The 20,657-nt window shown below is 38.5% G+C and overlaps 2 protein-coding genes and 1 pseudogene across 2 annotated transcripts; 2 read left to right on the forward strand and 1 right to left on the reverse strand.

Annotated features, from left to right (window-relative positions):
* Positions 1–8,668: 8,668 nt before the first annotated feature.
* LOC121768299 (protein MIZU-KUSSEI 1-like) lies at positions 8,669–9,776 on the forward strand. The gene has a single exon (XM_042164757.1). It carries the CDS (start codon positions 8,851–8,853, stop codon positions 9,577–9,579), a length of 729 nt encoding a protein of 242 aa, XP_042020691.1. The 5' UTR covers positions 8,669–8,850; the 3' UTR covers positions 9,580–9,776.
* A 1,045-nt stretch (positions 9,777–10,821) lies between these two features.
* On the forward strand, positions 10,822–13,841 carry LOC121792710 (thylakoidal processing peptidase 1, chloroplastic-like). Its single transcript, XM_042190765.1, has 6 exons — positions 10,822–11,769; positions 12,454–12,522; positions 12,608–12,676; positions 12,757–12,843; positions 12,936–13,003; positions 13,277–13,841. Exons 1-6 carry the CDS (start codon positions 10,990–10,992, stop codon positions 13,395–13,397), a joined length of 1,194 nt encoding a protein of 397 aa, XP_042046699.1. The 5' UTR covers positions 10,822–10,989; the 3' UTR covers positions 13,398–13,841.
* A 60-nt stretch (positions 13,842–13,901) lies between these two features.
* Positions 13,902–17,165, reverse strand: LOC121792712 (annotated as a pseudogene).
* Positions 17,166–20,657: the final 3,492 nt, after the last annotated feature.

A 20,657-nucleotide genomic window follows, 5' to 3' on the forward strand; every position in this document is an offset into this window, starting at 1 on the left:
TTGAACACCATTGACGAAATAAAACAAAGCATGCTTCAAAACCTCTCGTAAACACGAAATTCAAGCTAGAACTGTCAGGTCTACTCTCCTGGGTCAAGCAGAAAGCGGAATAAACACAGATTAACCTTGCATGCATCACCTAAACTAACAGATCTCAGAAATCGAGCACGTGAATAACTAGATCTCAACCTCTAAACTACTAGAAATCATGTAAACATCTAAGCCACCAATTGCGAAAAGCATTCAATAAACATGAGTAAATAACATCATCAATATGAAAATAAACACCAAAGCTTCATAAAACTGGAAATAAGTCGAGATCCAACGGCGGAGTCGTCAATTCCTCCGATGAAACTCGAGATCTAACTCATCGTCTCAAAAGCGGTAAAGAAAACAAGGATCCAACGCCGGAGTCGTCAATTCCACCATCGAAACCATTGAACTAAGCTAAGAAAGCAGTGAACTATCTAAACTAAGCTAAGAAATCAACAACTCAACTAAACTAAGCTAAGAGAGCAGTGGCGTTAAGCGCCTATGAGAGTTTCCTACCTAAACTACGAGAACGGTAGCGTTAAGCGCTACCTAGAACTTCCTACCTAACTACAATAGCGTTAAGCGCGGCTTTCTTCATTCATGTTGGTCCCTTTATATAGGGAGGCTTCAAGCTCGAATCCCTAGGGTATGCTCTTCATGATTTGACGTTTGTACCCTTAAAATAGGATCTTTTAAATCTGCTCATTTCTTCACTTTTCCTGCTCCATTTTCCCCGCCCCGGGTAATTTTTGTGCGTTCCTAGGTCTGACAGATTTTTCACGCACCTGTTCTCCTGATAATTCTCTTTGGCCTAGCGGATTTTTGACACTTTTTACTCATTTTCTGCTCATTTTGCATCTGCTCGGTCAATTTGTAGCATCTACTTAACCCAGCCAATATCTGCACACTTAATCTCAAATTTGCTCATTATCTCCCCAAAAAGGCATGTAATATCACAAAAAATCAATGCATGAAACGAGCCATATCAATCTTCTGCTAGCGATTCTTCCATTATTCGACACATTTGTTTAAATGGATCCAAGAATGGATTAAATTTGAGAGAAGAATAATGTTTTGAGATGAAGAATGTAGAGTGTTTGAGTGAGAATGAAGAGTTTTTTTGGTGGATTAATTTGTGGGAATGATTTGATATTTATAGAAGTGATTGGGGACTTAAAAAAAAATTTTAAAAAATAAAAAAATTTGTAAAAACGGCTATAAACGGCTAGTATAATTTTAGATTTTTTTTTTCAAATTCTTTTCTGAATTAAAAAAAACAATAAAAAATACATTTTCAACGAAAATAAACGATGCCCGCTCGCGGGCCGGCGAGTGGGCGTCACGGACGACCCGCAGCTCGCCACGTCGCCAACGCGCGTGGCGAGACAACACGCCAAGTGTCCCTCCTCGACGAGTTACGGGACGGGACGGGATGGGGACGGGCTGGAGACGAGACGGAGCCCGCAACGCTGTCTCGCTGCCGTCTCATCTCTCCGAGACGAGATAGGGACTGCAACGAGACGCGTTGCGGATGCCCTGATGATGAATACTGTCTCTCTCTTTCCCATATTTTTTTTGGATAATAATTAAAATAAGAAAAAGGAATAAAATATGAGTTTTTTTAGTTGGAGTTAGAAATATTACTTGAATCAATATTAATATGCTATGAGGCTTGGGGAAAATTAAATATGACATTTTTACTTTCTTGTTATAGTTATGCATTTCAAATAAATTATACTCATATTTGTTACTAAAGAAAATCATTTTAAAATTAGAATAATTTTTTTTTGCACAAAAAAATGACTACGTAAGTTTAAATTTGTTTTTTTTTTATATAAATAAAAGTGATTGTTGTTATGAATAAAAATAATACTTTGTAGTATCAAATAAAAAGTGGTAATTTTTATAATTAAAAGTGACAATTACAAAACTGATAGTGTTTTTGATAAAATAAAAAAAAGTTGGGTTAGTTGGGTATTCTAATCCAGGTCTAGGCCATATTGGTCCTTGTGTTATTGTATGCGTGGTGTGTATGGGGTGCAGATTATTTTATAAAAATATAATATCAATATATAGGTTGTATAAAACTAATTATTGTGAATCGTTGTACAAAAGTTGTAATCACGATGACAACAAAACATATAAATTTTTTTTCAAAAATTCCAAACTCAAAATTTACACACTAATATATAGCTTTATCAAAACAAATTGTGGATCCACCTTGTCCTTTAAATGCTCATTTCTTACTTGAGCATTACCATAAATTAGGCTTAGGATAAGACAAAATTATCCTATGCAAAAAGAATATATATATTGGAACATGCTTGTGTTTTAAAAATTGATGAGAGGATTAGAATTGTAAGTTCCAAGCTTATTAATCTAGATGTTAAACTAGGATCCCACCACATACATGGAATCTAGGCACATGCCATTTCAGACTTAATGCAATGTATTCTCTTTGGGAATGGACTTTTGGGCATAACCATATGTCATCAAATCTAGGGTAAGAATTCATTAATTCAAGATAAACACAGTTCAAAGAATGATCCATGATGGGAAAACAAATCTTAAAACATATTTCAGCTGGTTGTGAATAGATTGGTGGTGTAGTAGTAAATTTACTCCTGATGATTAAATAACATTTATAAATCAAAGCATTGTAGAGTAACTGGGCGAGTCATCGGCGCCCTATTTTTCCATCGGCGAGAGTACGCCGATGTCCGCTGCGATGCCTCAAATGCCGGGGATGATGCCCCAGTCTCAAATGCCACCGGGAATGATTCCCAGGTACTACAACATGTACCCGCAGTAGTATGTGATGATGCCCCAGATGCATGGGTCGCCTGTCGCTGCGGGGGAGTAGGCAGGGGGTCCACCAATCGCCAGTGGACAACGTCTATCGGCCCTTTATGGATTTACTGTCGACGGACAACCCGACGAGCTCTCCGCTCGAGACTCAGTTCGCTGGAGTCGACACGTTCTCGTTTGAGGAGTTGGGGCTTTCTCCGGTCCGGGATACTCCCACCAGCGAATGGAGGGCAGGGAACGGGGCGTCCCGGTGTACGGAGGTGAGGTGGGGGAGGGATCCAGCGGGAACAAGAGGACCGTCTGGAGCATGGACGAGTGCGTCGCGCTGGCGAAGGCGTGGATCAGTGTAGTGGAGGATCCATACGTTGGGGCGAACCAGCACATCAACCGGATGTGGTGGCGCATTAGCCAAAGCTACCTCCAGTTCAAACCGCAAGGGGGGAAGGCGCACAACGCGGAGCAATGCCGGAAACAGTAGGAACGGTTGAAGAGCCAGCTCAGCCGATTTGCCGGTATTTACACAAACAACCTCCGCTCGGCAACCAGCGGCATGTCTGCCGAGGATGTGAAGCTGCTGGCTCATCAACAGTTCCCCGACGCTGAGAAGGGTTTCGGGGAATTCAAGTATTGGCCGGTGTTTCTTGTGGTGCAGTCTTCGCCCAAGTTCACTGCGGGTGTTGAATCTGGCTGGCCGAAGCGGACGAAGATCAGTGCCTCCGGAGAGTACAGTAGCAGTGCTGGTTCCGCGGAACTCCCCCCGCCGAGGCAGAGTTCCCCACACCCACATCGTCGGCCCGCTGCCGTCGTCCGATTGGACAAAAGTCTGCGGCGCGGATGTCGAGGGGAAGCACCAGCGGATCCGCCGAGGCTCAATCGGCAGCACCCCCCTCAAAATGATCCCCGAGAACCCCTTATTCGCCCGCATCGCCGCACATTAAACCTTGTTACGTGCGATGGTTGAATGGCGCCAAGCGACCGGCCCCCATTACAAGCGGAAGCTTAAGCCCCTCCTCGACAGTATGCGCTGCGATTTGGGGTTCGACGGGATGTCGGACGATGACGGCGAGGGGGGCGGCGGTGCCGACGGCGAGAGGACTGGCGACAAGGAATCTGAGGAGTGAGAAGTCGTTTTTATTTTTATAATAATGTAATTTTTTTAGTAATTATGTATTTTTTAATGAAGTGTGATTTTTTTTGAAATAAAGTGGTTGCATTTTCTCCGTATTCGCGTTGAAATTTTAATTCCGTAAATTGTTTAATTCCAGAAATTGTTTAATTTGTGAATTTGTGAATTTTTTTTAATGTGGAAATTCCGCAGGGAATTCCGCTACTGTGCAGTGGGAATTCCGTATGACGTGACAGGGCAGTGGGAAGTCCGTATGACGTGACAGAAGGTGTTTTTGGAAATTCCGCGGGGTATTCTGCAAGGAATTCCGCTCCACTGCTGATGCTCTAATGAGGTATTTGGTTGTGTGAAATTATAGTTTTCTTGAAAAAAGTATAATTTCTTGAAATTATAGTTTTCAAACATCTTATAAGATATGAAAAATAAGCTCTTACTTACTTTTTTCACGATCTTATAAATAAATTTAATTTGCAAAACATATATGCATTTCCAATTTCTTCTTTTTTTTTGCACTATCTCTAACTCACAGTTTTCTCTCTAGCTTATAAGCTTAATCATTCATACTTTTTAGGAATTATTGTTAATTTGTTATCATTACATGATATGCAGCAAAAAACAAAGTTATAATAAAATCTCAATTCATAATAGAGATTGTGGTTTAGAGCAGTTAAAACACATGAAACATGAAACATAAAACGTTATTTGTTGCGTAATTTACTTTTACTATTAGATCGAATCCTTCATATGAATTCATGTGTATGCTGATCTAATACTCCTATGAAAGCTAAACTATATGTATATCTTTTTACCCGACATAAGAATTCTATTTTATGTGTCAAATTTCTTAACTATGGAGAACTCCATACATCATATATATATATAGTATGTACTCTCCCGTCCTATAATAAGAGTTATATTTTGTCATTTTGATTCATTCCATAATAAAAGTCTTATTTTATTTTTACCATAAATAGTAAGTATGCCCAGTGGCGGACACAGTAAAAGAGGATGAGGGGCTTAAGCCCCTCCCAAGAAGCCATTTTTGTGAATTTTCCTACTTCAAAATTTTTTAAAAATTTTTGATCACTCTCACCAGCCCTTCCTAAATCAGCACAGTTGGAGAAAAAAACTCTAAAAATTGGATGATAGGAAGGGCTGAACTTGATCTAGGAAAAAAATTACAGAGGCAAAAGGGATAATAATGGCTTCGCTCTTATTCGTGAGGAAGACTACCTTATTAAAGTCAATTATTTATTACTATATTATTATAATAGTATTTCTTGAGGATGGGATGAGCTTTCACTTCAAGTAAAAGTGCGTATGCCGTTTAAAGCGTATTAGGTTTAGTATATTACTTTCATTTTTGTTTAGGAAATGTACATTAAATTCCAAATAGATTATTTAGTTTTTAATAAATGATTAATCAATCAATTCCGAATACTTTAGTAATAGAGTTCCTACTCTTTCTATCTAGATTTTAATCTATAATATATTATTACAATTTCCCACATAATTCACGAGAATATTTTGTAGCTTTAATCTATAAGTTCAGTTTTTCTCTTTTATTTAATTTCTTTGGTTAATTTAATCATTCTAAATTTAGTTTTTCAATAGTTCTTTTGATTTAATTATGTGAAATTGATAATGAAAATATGAAAAATAAAAATGAGAGAGAATAAAATTTTTGCTTAAATTTGTATGAAATTTATGAGATTGACTTTATAATTTCATCTTAGTTAGGAGCATTTTTTTTACACGGAAATTACAAAATGAGTGCTTAGAGATTAAGTGGAGAGAATAAAGTTTTTGTCAAAATAAGAAATGACTCAATTATCTTAAGAAGATTTAAAAAAAAACGTGACTCAATTACCATGAGACGAACGAAGTTTACAATGAAGCCCCTCCTAACTATATTTTCTGTGTTCGCCACTGAGTATGCCTCATATTCTATCAAGTTATTTCAATCACATTTTATTACTCCCTCCGTCCCATGCTACTCGCACTTTTCATTTTAGGCCGTAAATTTGGGATTGATTTTTTTGTGTAATTAAAAAAGAATTTTAGGTGTAATGAGACATCACTTAATAAAAGAGCTCTGAACTTAAACTAACATATTAATTAAATGCATTAATTCTAACTTAAATTATAAATAGTGTAAGGACTTTGTGACGAGTCGAAAAGCAAACGTGCGAGTAGCACGGGACGGAGGGAGTATAAAATAAAACTATTATATATAAGTGAGACTCATATTACATTAACTTATTCAACCTACTTTTCTTTACGTGTCTTAAAATCTATACCATACTCATTTTGCGGCACGAGAGATATTACTTCACTGGACAATAGGCATATCAGTTTATATTATATTCAATGAGTGTAAAAATGTTCATATAATGAACTGGCGAGCACCCAGTTCGTCAAGACGTGTGACGATAAACAACACAAAATCAGTAAAGGAAACCAAAAAAGAGCAACACACTAATAGTAAGATACAAAATATAACTAAGAAATAACAAAAACACACAACAATAACATGCTCATCCATCTTCTTTAGCAATTGTGTCGATCAGAAACCGATACATTCTAACAACAACATAATTTTCTCAAACTATGGCAACCTAGAAAGTACAAAATGAAAATAAAAAAAATGTAAGAAAAAAAAACCAAGATAACATATGAGTTTATATAATTTTGTCTACATTATTTGATTAACAATTCAACTTTAAATAATTGAAGTCTAATATCATATCTTTCATGATCTGCCATTCGTATTATACGAGACACCAGTGGCCACCTGTCAATACAAGACACCTATGATAATCTTGTATTAGTATGAAGTTTATGTTGTCAAAGTTGATACATAGAGCCAGCAAGTTTGGTTGCCTAAGGCCCGAAGCTCATATTAATGGGCCCGACTTGGAAATTGACTAGGCAACTGTCTTGACAACCTGCATTTTTCTTCTTTCTCCAGCTCATTCTTGGACCAAATCATACAAATTTTTATTTTAAATTTTCCCCTTTTCCATGACTGAATTATTAGGAGTAGTATTGAAGCACAGAAAAAATGTTTTATTTTTTTCAAAAATTTTTTGGAGAACAATATTGGGACACATCGAGGTATATCCATACTTAACATCGGATTTCAGATTTCCACTCATGAGGTAGATAAGAGATAAAGAAAATAACATCGGATTTCGGATTTTCCACTCATGAGGTAGATAAGAGATAAAGAAAATAACATCGGATTTCGGATTTTCCACTCATGAGGTAGATAAGAGATAAAGAAAATCCATCATCAACTTGAGGACCTGCTTTGATAACATATTAAAAATGAGCCACTCACCCCTTAAAATGGGTTATAAGCGGGAGGGTTATCCATACTTATATAGATTAGATGAGATCTTTACTAAGTTGATGTGAGATAGATTTTAGAGATTTAATGCTAAGTAATATTCACACAACATATATTGAGTAAGTGATGATCGATAAATCAGTGTATGATCAAGTGACGTTTAGCATCATGAATACCCATTTTTTATTACTTCTGTAGATGCACAAAGATGTTCTTGTGCAATGTATTCTTTATACATTTTAAATAAAGTCGAATAGCCGACTTTGTTTCATCAGCTAAGACGATTACTTCAAAAATATTTTGAGCTTAAAAATGAAATCGATGATGCCATATCAAAACCCAATTTAGCAAGCCCCATCATCACTCCTTCAATTCGTCTTATGTTTTTTACCATTCTACGACGTCGTTCTCCATTAGTATAGTGTATTGCAATTGTTTCTAAGCACATTTTAAGATCAAACTTGTTAGGCTAGATCTAAAGACCAGCCGTTGCCCAGTCTTATTCCATAAAAAAGAAAGAAAGAAAGGAAGGAAGGGGTTGTAGGAAGAAAAGGCAAATCACTTAAAAGTAGCAATTGACAAGAGGCTAGAAATGTTTGTGGTAAGAGGGTTTGGCTGATAATGGATTGTGAAAGAACGAACAAAGAGCATAATATAATTATGTGGAGGAAAGGCACATCACATGCTTATGAACATTGCTTTTCCAATATTGTGGTCCGAACCATCCTTATCTTATCAAAATTTTATTTCAAGACCCATTCTTTTCTAAACTTTGTCACATCATCAAAACTTCATACATACCAATAAAGCATCACTTTACACTCCCCTTTCTTCCCACTTCTTTCCTAGTTTTCAAATCACCCTTTCCCTTTTGACACACACTTGCCCAACAGATCAATCCAGAGAGATTTTATCCAAAATTAATAATGCCAGTGAAACATGGAAATGTAAGACATCAAAACTCTCATTAGCTAGATTTGTACGATTGCGTGCGGCATGAGTATTTTTTTCAACTACATTATTGCAGTGTTTCGCAATTGCATACGGTTTGATATATTTCTCATGTCATTGTAGTATAGTGCTTTAGAATCGGATGGTATATTTCACGCATATATGGTTGGTAACTTTACCACATGCATACAGTGCTCTAAACATTAGAATAAAATTGTACTCCTATATATATATGTGATGCAATATAATGCTTCATTACGTAACAAATCCTAAAAATTGGTATAAAGATATATAGGATTGCATATGCAAGTGTGTGAGAGAGAAAGTGAGAGTAGGTGTATCAAAATACCTGAAATTGTGTATGTTATCTAACTTAGTGCTCTCCATTCCCCACTTAAAAAGATTCCAATGACAAATCAACCTCCCTAACTCCCTTTTTCACACTTCCCTCCAATCATCCCACATTACTTATAACTCATGTGTTTCTCCCTCAAACCCTCATTTCAAACCCAAGAATATGCCATTCCCATCCATCCCCAAAACCTCAATCCACAACACTTGAATTAATTTATCCCCCAAAATGCCATCCACACATTCCAAACACATGGAAAGCCCCTCCCTATTCTCCCTCCTCCGCCACACCACCGCCCCCAAAAAATCATCCAAGGGCAGCGGTGGTAGTGGCGGAGGCGGGAGCAAGGGAAAGGGAGGAGGAGGCCTCCTCCGCATGTTCAAGCTCCTCCCCATGCTCACCACCGGCTGCAAGATGGCGGCCCTCCTGGGGAGCCTCCACCGCAAGCCCCTCCTGACGGACAGGGCCACCACAGTGACCCTGTTCGGGTACAGGAAGGCGAGGCTGTGCCTGGCCATCCAGGAGGACCCCCACCGGCCACCCGTGTTCGTGGTGGAGCTCCCCATGCTGACCACGGCCCTACACCGGGAGATGGCCTCGGACATGCTCCGGATAGCGCTGGAGACAGAGACGAGGAGCCACAAGAAGAGGCTGCTGGAGGAGTACGTGTGGGCCGTGTACTGCAACGGGCGGAAGGTCGGGTACTCGATCAGGAGGAAGAACATGAGCGAGGAGGAGGCGCATGTGATGCAGCTGCTGAGAGGAGTCTCCATGGGAGCCGGGGTGCTGCCCAGCCTCTCGGAAAAAGAGTCTGCAGCCGACGGCGAACTCACCTATATAAGGGCGAGGTTTGATAGGGTTGTTGGATCCAAGGATTCCGAGTCGTTTTACATGATCAATCCCGAAGGTGCTTCTTCGCCACAAGAGCTTAGTATTTTCTTTCTCAGGCTTCGATGAATTTTGCCTCTTTTTTTTTGTTTTTTTTTTGTTTTGGTATAGTAAGGTCATGACTAGTGTGTAATCCGTTGAAATTCGACGGAAATTATTTTACGTCGTGATTTATATTATTTCAAATTTCAATAGTCATAGCATATGATTTATGAATAATGATTTTTTGGATGAGAGAATAAAATTGGTATTTTATAGTAGTAGTATACATTTTCATTTGATAAAATTTCATGCAAAATCGGCGTTGGATCGAAAGTTCTATAAAATTAATAAATAAATATAGTACTATAAATGTGACGTAGAATATGATGGAATTGGTGATTAATTTGCTTTTCTAAAGTCATTCAAACACCTTCTTATTTGGTAGTAATTGATAGATCATATAATGTCAAGACTTTTTAGCATATTATCTCATTTGAAGCTTAAAATATCACAGTACTAGTTAATTTCTAATCATCTTTTGATTTGGAGTTTGAAAGATCAAAATTTTATCATTGTAATATAATTTATTTCATAGCATTATTTCGTATAATTCTTGATATACGAGAACTGACTTTTTAGAATCATCTTGTTCAAGCTTGAAAAACTAAAAATAACTTGGAGTATCAGTTCGTATTTGGAGCTTGAATATAAAAAATTGACTTATGAGCATTAATCCGAGTGGTATTTGATAGACTAAAACTGAATAACATGCATAATCTCATTTTAAGCTTGAAAAACCGAAACTCATTTATTACTAATTATACTTCATATCATTGGTGGAACTTGAAAGACTAGATTTCATTTTTGAATGTCATCTTTCGTAGATATTCAAAAATAGAATTGAATTTTCTTACTTTTGTGCATAATTTCGTGTGAAACTTTATAAATAACCTCTATTTTTTTAATAAAATAATACTCCATCCGTCTCACAAGAATCTACGCTCTTTCCTTTTTAATCCATCCCATAAGAATATGCACTTTTCAATTTTAAAAATTATTTTCTCTCTAATGAGTGAGACTCATTCCCCACTAACAATACTTTAATTATTTTATCAATTTTGCATTAAAACTCGTGCTGGACTCACAATGCATATTCTTTGTGGCGGGGGAGTAATACTAATTTACTTGAAATCATAAATTCATAATGCTTGAATTTAATGACTAAGCAACAATAAAAATATGGTAAAAAATGACTTTGACTTTTTACCATAGGTATACTCCTATTAATTAATTTGACTTTGAACATCCCTTTTGACTGAATCCCTAATTCAAGAACCAAGCACCCCTTTTCAGTTTTTATCGATGCCCATATCTTTTTTTCATGGAATTGATGAAGATTTTGGGGGAAAAAAGCTTTTGAAATTGACGATCCGCCTATATCTCGATATTTTACGATTACCTACTCATTCTTGATCGAATTCGTCGGAATAAGCCGCCATGGCTATACGGTTCACCGTCAACTACTCGGCGTCCGTCGCCTCCCACATGACGGCTTCCTGCGCCGCCTCCGGCAAATTCGTTGCATCCCGCTTCATCGATGACTGCATACAACGCTCCCGCATCTTTCAGCTCTCTCCCGACTCCAATTACTCCGACTTCCGCGGCACTAAATGGAAGAGAAATCCGATCAACCCTACTTCCGCCGAACTGGCCGGCGAGATTCTGGGAGGAGATTCCCAGTCGCCGCTGCTGGTCGGATTAATGTCGCTGGTGATGCAGTCAATGGGGACTTCTTCGACCTCAGGCGTTATGAGTATTTCGCCGCTGAAGGCGTCGTCGGCAATATCCTTTTTCCGGCTTTCTAAGTGGTTTCCATGTAACGAACCTTCTCTGGATAGAGGAGGAACCCTCGCTTCCAGCAGCGGTGAAGCAGCAGTCACGGCAAAGAGTGTTGGTGGTTTGAATGAATTAGCGGCGGCCAGTGGTGAAGCACCAGTCAAGGCAAAGAGTGTCGGTGGTTTGAATGGATTAGCGGCGGACGGTGGCGATATTGCTCGAAATTTGGGCGTTTCACCGGAGGCGATTTCTGATGGTGGTGGTAATAGTTGGTTATTCAAATTGAAGAATTTGGGCTTCACCTCGGAAGATGCCAAGGCCACTTTTACTGCTTTAAGCATTCGGATTTTGTTTAAGTCAACTTTGGCTGAGCCTAGGTCTATTCCCACCACTTCAATGTGCCCTACCCTTGATGTGGGTGATCGGATTCTAGCAGAAAAGGTACATTTTTACCTAGTTACAATCTGTTGGACTTCATTTATCTCTCTTAGGGAGCATTTACGTTTGAGGATTAGCTTAAATAGATAAGACTAGTATAGGCTAATCCCTTATTTACTTAGTTGCATTGGATAAACAATACTCAATCATCTCTACTGGATTTTCGGTATTATGCTGTGAATCTGTGTTATACGAAGAACTTGAACCATGTACCCTTTGTTAACTTAATATGCAATTGCATTTCGTTTTGTTATCAGCATGTTAGCATGGATGTGATTATGAGGCTTTTTACGATCAACTTTGATGTGCCTGAAAAACAAATATGTACAGTATTTTTTGGTGTATTAGCATAAGAATTTACTGCCCGAAAAACAAATTAGTACAGTATTTTTTGGTGTATTAGCGTGGGAACTTACTTATTGAGGCTCATGGCATTGCTTTTAGAGGGTGTTTGCTGTTGAACTTTAGCCTGGATAAATTAGGATAGGCTAATCTGTTATGGATCAGAACTTTAGGATATTATAAGGCCCTTGATAATTTCTCCAATTTGAGCTAACTTGCTTGATTGATTTCCAATTCAAATGGGTAGGATTAGTGTACTTCTGATTGCCTTAATTAGAACAACATCTGTATAATGAGATTCACAAGCTAATATATTGTTCTTGTGTGTTTTAATGGGTATTCCAGGTCTCTTATATATTCAAGAAGCCCGAAGTCTCAGATATTGTGATTTTTAAAGCTCCTTCGATTCTTCAGGTATGTGGCCATGCGGGTTTAGTTCTAGCATCATTGACAACATGATTACACTAACATGTTACTGACTTTTGTGACCTCTTTTCAGGAAATTGGTTTTAGTTCGTCTGATGTGTTCATCAAAAGAATTGTAGCAAAAGCTGGTGACTATGTAGAGGTAATGTGAAATGGTTGTTGAATTTATATGTATATATGTCATCTTGTCCTTCACATGGTTTGATTTGTTTCCTTATTCAGGTTCGTGATGGGAAATTGTTGGTAAATGGAATTGCTCAAAATGAAGAATTCATATTGGAACCTCTTCAGTATGAAATGGATCCAGTGGTATAGTTTTGTGTTTATTTTTTGTTTGTATCTTATTAATTATCATGTCTATATAATGAGGAAAGAATTTATTCAGTATTTTTTTTTCACAGCTTGTACCAGAAGGCTATGTGTTTGTGCTGGGAGACAATAGGAATAACAGCTTTGATTCTCATAACTGGTAAAAAGTTCATTGCTAGCTGATTACTCGCTCCAACAATTTATTCATGTTTAATGCCAGGAAGAGACTATCTATGATCTATTGTTATTCATTCTTTCTGTTCTGTTCAATAGCCATTTTTTGTATGGTGATGATGAATATTAGATGTCTCACCTAACTTGCTAAAATGAGGAAGTAAGCTTTTAATAAATGGACACATGGTGAAATAAAGAAGTTTTTTTGTTAACAGTTAAGATTTGCATAGATTTTAATCGAGAAGTTTTGATGTTACAGGGGTCCATTGCCTATTGAAAACATTGTTGGTAGATCAGTCTTCCGGTATTGGCCTCCTTCTAAAGTTTCTGATACAATATACGATGCATCTCAGAGGGGGAGTGCTGTTGCATGTTCTTGATGCATTGCCTTCTGGTTTATTCAGATGGTTTATCTAATTTGTTCTTCTACACGCACATATCAGTACCAGTAAAAATCTGCCAGATATCGAGACTAGCAAGAGCCTTTGAAGATGGAAACTGTCAAATTTGTTCCATTTCATCCGCTGCATCGATGGATCTTCCTTTTGAAGAATCAATTGTTACAAATGGCTGATATTAATACATGCTAATATTGTTTTAATTTCATTCATCTATTTTTGTGAACTTGTTGGATACTTGGTCTTTTTTTTAATTCCTTTCCTAGTGTCTTATAGATAGCTCCTCCGTCATGGGGTGAAGTCATGAATAAAAGTATGGGCTCCTAACTAGCCCGCTACTAAGTGAACAATGGGGATAGTTTACATGCTATATTTGTAACGTTTTTAGCTGTCTTATAAATCACTATAGGATCAAAGTTTGAGCTATATATAATCCATGTGGTGATGATTTATTTTGGTGGGTAACGATGGATGTATCTCCATATATAACACATTTTAGTGGCTGGATTTCCTACTAACAGTGATATCAATTCTATCCTCTGCTTTCTCCATTTCCAGCTTCTTGTACTTGTACCAGGAGGCACATAGCAAATAGAACCCAAAATTGAGGAGGCTCAAAAGCGCGAGCAACCAGTAGAAATACTCCAATCTGTCCCTGTTGAGATTGTTGGTAGACAGCCAACCCTGGCTGACCTTGTTCACCACATTCACAACCACAGTGCTGGTGTAGTACCCGAATGCCAACGAGCACCACGAGATGGCCGTGCCCAGCGACTTCATCCCAGCCGAGCTCTCTGCGTAGAAGAAGTCCAGCAGCCCCACCACAGTGAACATATCTGCCATCCCGAATATAGCATACTGTATTCCGAGCCAGAACACGCTCATCTGCAAAGGCCCCGCCGAGTCCACCATGTTGTGCTCAACAGCCACCCTCTTCCTGCGTGTCTCGACCACCCCGCTCACCGCCATGGAGATTATCGAGAGGACCAGCCCAACTCCGACCCTTTGGAGCTGTGTGATGCCTGTGGGGATGCCTGTCACCTTCCGTGCCAGTGGGACAAAGAAACGGTCATAGATTGGGAGAAGTATGGCCATGAACACAAGGGGGATGACTGGGATTGAGGGCCCTGGGACTTGGAAACTTCCTAAGCTTGTGTCCATTGTCATGCTTTGCTGTATTGTGAATGTCTGGAGCTGTGCCAAGCATGTGTTCATGAAAATAGTACTCACTATGATTGGTAGCATCCTGATCAAGATCTTCGTCTCTTCCACTTGTGTCACTGTGCACACTCTCCATGGCTCTGCATCTTCTGAGTTCCTTGGGATTGCTGCACGATCCAAATACCTGAAAAAAATAGGTATGTTTCCTCACATTGGGTTCATTCAAGGCTTAGTTTCCTATCTTTTTAAACATTTTTTCAGAAAATGTTCACGGTTTATGTTGCTTCGTGTGTACTTTTTAGCGTGTTTGAGAATTATCCACAGTTTACGATGTTTTATGTATTAAATTATGAGGCGGCCCAATGAATTCTTAACTGGATTATAATTTAGTTGACGGGGTTTTTGGTCTCATATACGTCAACGTGAGGCTAACCAAACCCTAGTGAGTTTCCATGCCAAAAGTGAGATCCATCCTAAACCCAATTAGTGATAGGAGTGGTTTATTAGGTATTTAAGTAGATGTTTTTTTACTTTACATTCTCGATGTGAGCCAATTCATGTTTTCCCTTAACAAGCTCTCAGCCTTTACGTATTAGGAGGTACATATGCTTCAGTGAGTGGAACCGTACCTAGCCCCTAGCCCCCATAAAATCTAACTTGTGTAGCCAATTTTAATGTTATATCTTAACCAGCTCTCAACCTTGGGACTTTTTTAAAATCTACTGTTTGTTGAAACATTTACTAAAAGTCGAGGACGCAGAACATGATTATCCCTTTAGTATAAAAAAATGTCTGTACTTACTTGAACTGATCAGTCCTCTGAAGGACATCCTTGTTTCCTACTTCCTTGTCATGAACTTCATGTAGCTCTTGTGTCATATCTGGTACAGGTAGCTTCTTGTTTCTAACAGCTACCACCAATACCTATTCATGCAGCAAAAATCTTGAATACACAAGAAAGTTGGTGTTTGGAGGAAACTGTTCAGAATACTGCGTACCTGTAGTATTCGGACTAATGGGCTCGTAGCCTTTGGCACGTTGGTGCGATAAGCTGATCTGCCCATAGCGAGGAACAGAATAGACGCTGCAACAGCCATGGCACACACTCCGAACGACCAATCCCATCCCTGGTTGGTACTTATCCACACCAAAAATGTGACGCCAAAGGATGCACCGACCGTGACCGAGAACATGTACCAGTTGAAGAAGCTCGAAAGGGAAGCCGTGTCGTCTTCCTCGAATTGATCTGCTCCAAGAGCAGGCACAGCAGCCCTGATCCCTCCTACGCCCAGTGCTACCAAGTAGAGCCCTGTGAACAGGATCGCCTCTTGGTTGTCACTCGCTGATTCGCACTCGATGCCTTTGGTTGGATCCACATCTTTGCATGGGAAGGGCCTCAATTGTTTCATGTGGGCTTGAACTGCTAGCAGCGTGTACCCCTGCAGATTAAATAACATTTTGTCACAAATCCTTTCTGTTTATGCTAGAGCTTCAGCAACGGAGTAGGGAGAAGCATGTGTCGGCATGCTGCGTTAGAGAGGAGTCGCACGCTGAGATAACCGGAATACAAAAACATAACATAGCCCACTGGTAAAAACACTCACTTCTCTCTTAACGCTTTTTTCATATAATTGCAAATCATACTATGAAATAAGAAAGACTTAAAAGAATGAGAGATGAGAACCATAAATAATGTTATAGTGTATTTTTAGGTGCTGTGTTGCGAGTGTTAATGATCAGGATTTTTTCCCACATTCTTTGCTTTTTCCGCACATTGTATATTATACTTCCCCAGCCTTCTAAAAATAGTGACTTTGATGACGTTATGATTTTAGTGCGAAATTGGTAAAGTAAGAGTGAAAAAAAGTAGTTGAAGTATTATTAGTAAATAATAAGATCCATATTACTAGTTTGTTAAGTTGTTAAAAGTTTTCGAAAATTGATGTGGACTAATTTTGTAGGAAGAACAAAAATAGCAAAATTATGAAATATAAGAAAAGTTTAGGAAACATGAACATTGTTAAGTGAAGTGCAGTTTTGTACTCTGGTTAAATGAAGAAGGAATAATATATCAATTACCAGTATCTCTAAGCACCCGAAGACGATGCACGATTTAAACCTAGACAAGTAAGTGTCTGAGATGAATCCTCCGAATAATGAGAGTAGAAACGCAGTCCCCATGAAGTTTGTAAGTGTTGTCGCCGACTTGGTTAAGCCAAAGTTCATGTAACCGTAGAAGTATGTCACTAAGCTTACTCCGTTCGCAAGGAACGTCATTGTCTCCAGTGCTGTCATCGCTGCATCATACATATCACCAATGAAAACCAGAGTGATGAACGCCAAAAAAAGATCAGTTAAGTTTACATTTTTTACTAAAATTTATTCGAGAATACACATTTTAGCCGATTCAACTGAGAGAAAAATGCAAGAATATACAGCTTTTGCCAATCCATTTGTGCCCGCCTACATTAACTCATTGATACTGCAAACTATTTTCGGTTTCTTACCAAAAACAAACAGAGTTGCTCGTCTTCCTCCCTGCGCCGCTTGCTTCCTATGTTGGATATTTTCATTTCCAAGAATCCCCTACAGCAATTAGTGGATTAGTTTTTCATAATCAAGATCAAAAGAAGGCATCTTGGAGGATATTATCAAGAATCCAGAATCAAGAAAGCAAGTTTGGTTAGTTTACTTACCATTTTTGAAGAAATTGTTTGTTTGCTCCAAAGAGGGTTTCAATGATGGCTTAAACCAACTGTTTAACTGTGTTTATATACTGATAGCCCATCAAGATGAGGAATCTTGGTATAATGATCCCTAGTTAACTGAAAGGTGTCATCTTTTGTCTCTTGTAAATTGATCTCTCTCTCTATCCCTCTCTTGATCCAGCAATATTAAGACAACCAAATATGGGTAGTTAGATGAAGATTGACATGGATGTTTGACTTTGTTTGTTATGACATAATTATTTTCATATGATTAGTTTTAACTGCAAACGAAATCCTAGGTTAGGTGGTGTTGCATAAGAGCATCCACAATAGATCGCCTAGCGCACCGCCTAGCCGGTTTCGCGATAAAATACCGCCTAGCGCTCGGCGGTTCCGCGGCGCTAGGCGGTGCGCTAGGCGATCCGCTAGGCGCTATTGCAGCGTCCGGATCGCCTAGCTCACCGTCTAGCGCGAATTTTTATTATTATTTGTTTTATTCCGAAACACTATATATACGCGACTTGCCTGTCATTTTCATTCGCACCACTTGTATTAACGAGTACTCTCTCTATCTAAATTTCTGTACAAGATCAACAACGGTAAATGGATCTCAACAACGACTCTACTTCAGGGAGTAGCGGATCTCAAACTCCCCCGATCCCCGTGGGAGGTGGATGGAGTCAGATGCACCCGAGTCAGATGCACCCATACTACAACATGAACCCGTGGCAGCAGATGATGCCCGGGATACCAGCGGGGGGGAGTCCGCCGGGGGCGTTTCCGGCGATGTCGGGGTGGGCACCCAGTGTCCAGATGCCGGGGTGGGCACCCGGAATGCAGATGATGCCCGGGGGTACCGGCGACGCAGGGGACGCAGGGGGGACGTCTATCGCCCCAGTGTTGATTTTTCGACTGGTTCGTCACACACATCGACGCCAACGGAGGCTGCGCCTCCGACCCAGTTTGACACTTTCTCCTTCGATGACTTGGGGATAGATTTTTCCGGTATTCCGGATGCTCCAGTTCAAACGGGGGGCGTAGGCGGGGTCGGGGCGCCCCAAAGAAGAAAGGCAAGGGGAAAAGGGTCGGCGAGTCCTCGCAGCCGGGTGAGGACGACAACGCGGTACGGAGGAGGTGGACGGACGCGGAGAACGTCGCTCTGTCCAAGGCGTGGGTGAGTGTTTGCGACGATCCTCTCGTTTCGAACAACCAGAGGTTCGTCAACTTGTGGGGCAAGATAGCAGCAGCCTACCAGAGGTTTTGCCTGGAGGGGAGGCCACGCAATGGAGAGGAATTGATGTTGGTTTAGGAAGAGTAGATGTGTAGTTGTGTGTGAAATGTAATAAATTAGGTGTATTTATAGAATAAGAAAATAAAAATAAAAAAAAATAAAAAAAGTTAAAAAAACGGTAATATGACCGTTTAAAAAAAAAATTTATAAAAATATATTTTTTTAAAAAAATTTTAATTATTGCGTCATCGCTGACGTGTCCCACTCTCGGGCCGGCGAGTGGGAAGCACGCACGAAGCGGGGAGCGCCACGTCGCCCGAGCGCGTGGCGGCACAAGCCGTGCCGCGTTCCGTGCCGTCGGCACGCGGAACGGAATGGGAACGGAATGGGAGCGGAACGCCGGCGGCACGCGTTGCGGGTGCCCTGAATATATATGAAGCTTTGACTAATTACACATTTAAGAATACTTATGGTCAGCAATTGGCCGGCCGACAACAACATTTATTTATTTTAATTTAATCTTTTTTAACTTTATTAATTAAGTGGAGAGAGAGACGCATGCTTAGCTAATGATGCAATATTATGCTGTATTTTTTCAACTATATGCTTTTCAATTAAAGACAATAATCGAAAACATGTTTTTCCAACTGTTGTGAACTAACTTAAAAAAAACAGAGGATGCTTTTAGACCGGCAACTTCATAAAATAACTCATTGAATTTATGATAAATATTAATTATCTTTTTTTAAGAATAAAAAATGGTTGAACGTCTTACCAACTGAGTTGCGCTTCATCATCATAAATATTAGTAATTATTTTGTACAAATTCAAAATCATTGGAATCAGCTTTATTATGTATATTACATCTTTTAAATAAAATAATTAATTATAAAGAAAACCATTCTTACATAAATTAATTTCATAAACTGCTTCATGTGTTTAAAATAATTAATTATAAAGTAAAGTACATTCATAATGTAGTTAATTTTTAAAACTAATTATTGTACTATGTGATGCGTAGTACTCCATAATAGTTGTTCTCTTCTTGTAATATTTTAATTTAGAAAAAGAAAGGATTTAAAATTTCATTTTTAATTTTTTTTTTTGAATGCATATAAAGGGAAGAGTATACCTTATAAGTCCACAGCCTAAAAGTTATAGCCCATGAGGCAAGTCCATAATTATTCACACACACTGATTGTTTGTAACTACATTAAAAATTAGGTCTACATAAGCCCATGATCAGTAGTCTAAAACATTAAGTTGACGGCCACTTAATATACTTATAAAGGGTCGTTTGATAGATTATACTAAATGTTTCGGCAAGATTGAGTAATTGCTATAACATGTATCATGATTTAAAGCTATCTCCAACCATCTACACAAAACTCAAATTCATTTAAGTGTTAATATCACATCAAATATGATTTTACTCCAACCATTTACACTAAACTCAAACTTAAAAGAATATTCTCTATATTATGCTTTTTTAACTCACTAAATTTAAAAAACTTTTGTGATTGAATAAATCCTCCTCTATCTGTTGCAGGTCAAGGGCTCCTTGCCTCTCCCCTTCTTCAAACTCCGATTCGTATTTTTCATGTATTTTTTTCCTAAAAATAAAAAAATGAGATTGGTTTTGTAGTAATATTAGAGCTAATTACTTATCTCATTTTAAGTTTTAGTGTATCATTGGAGATGGTCTTATGCGATTATGTATTTAGTAGGTGTATTTAATAGCTAGTTAAAAATTCATCCTAACTTCAGTTCGGTTTTAAAAAGATTTTGAGCTTGAGGCAAAAAGGTAAAGGTGATACTACTGATACCAAACCATCGAAGATTCTATCTGGGAAATAAAGGCAATAAGATGAGGATGTAGAAAAAAAAAGTTATGATTATATATACGAAAAAAGACTTTTGATTGATTATTTATACAAAAAAAGACTTCAAGGCTGCCAACTAGTATCACTTTTTAAAAAAGAAAAAAAGTGGAAATATATATTTATCCAGACCAATTGAAAATGGCGCCAATTTTTCTTTTTAGGAAAAAAGTTGATAAAGAACATCATTCCAATATATTTTTTGGTTCCACTAAAATCAGGTGCATAATTATAATTTGTAAAATGATAAATTTAATTTTGT

The sequence above is a fragment of the Salvia splendens genome, chromosome 2, assembly GCF_004379255.2.
Source record: "Salvia splendens isolate huo1 chromosome 2, SspV2, whole genome shotgun sequence".
NCBI classification, from domain to species: Eukaryota; Viridiplantae; Streptophyta; class Magnoliopsida; order Lamiales; family Lamiaceae; genus Salvia; species Salvia splendens.

Bases quoted from the DNA above. Each gene is read 5' to 3' on its own strand.
- LOC121792710 (XM_042190765.1), top strand. From the start codon at position 10,990: ATGGCTATACGGTTCACCGTCAACTACTCGGCGTCCGTCGCCTCCCAC. The intron at 11,770-12,453 runs GTACATTTTTAC...TGGGTATTCCAG, and splicing joins ATCGGATTCTAGCAGAAAAG to GTCTCTTATATATTCAAGAA. The intron at 13,004-13,276 runs GTAAAAAGTTCA...TTGATGTTACAG, and splicing joins AGCTTTGATTCTCATAACTG to GGGTCCATTGCCTATTGAAA.
- LOC121768299 (XM_042164757.1), top strand. From the start codon at position 8,851: ATGCCATCCACACATTCCAAACACATGGAAAGCCCCTCCCTATTCTCC.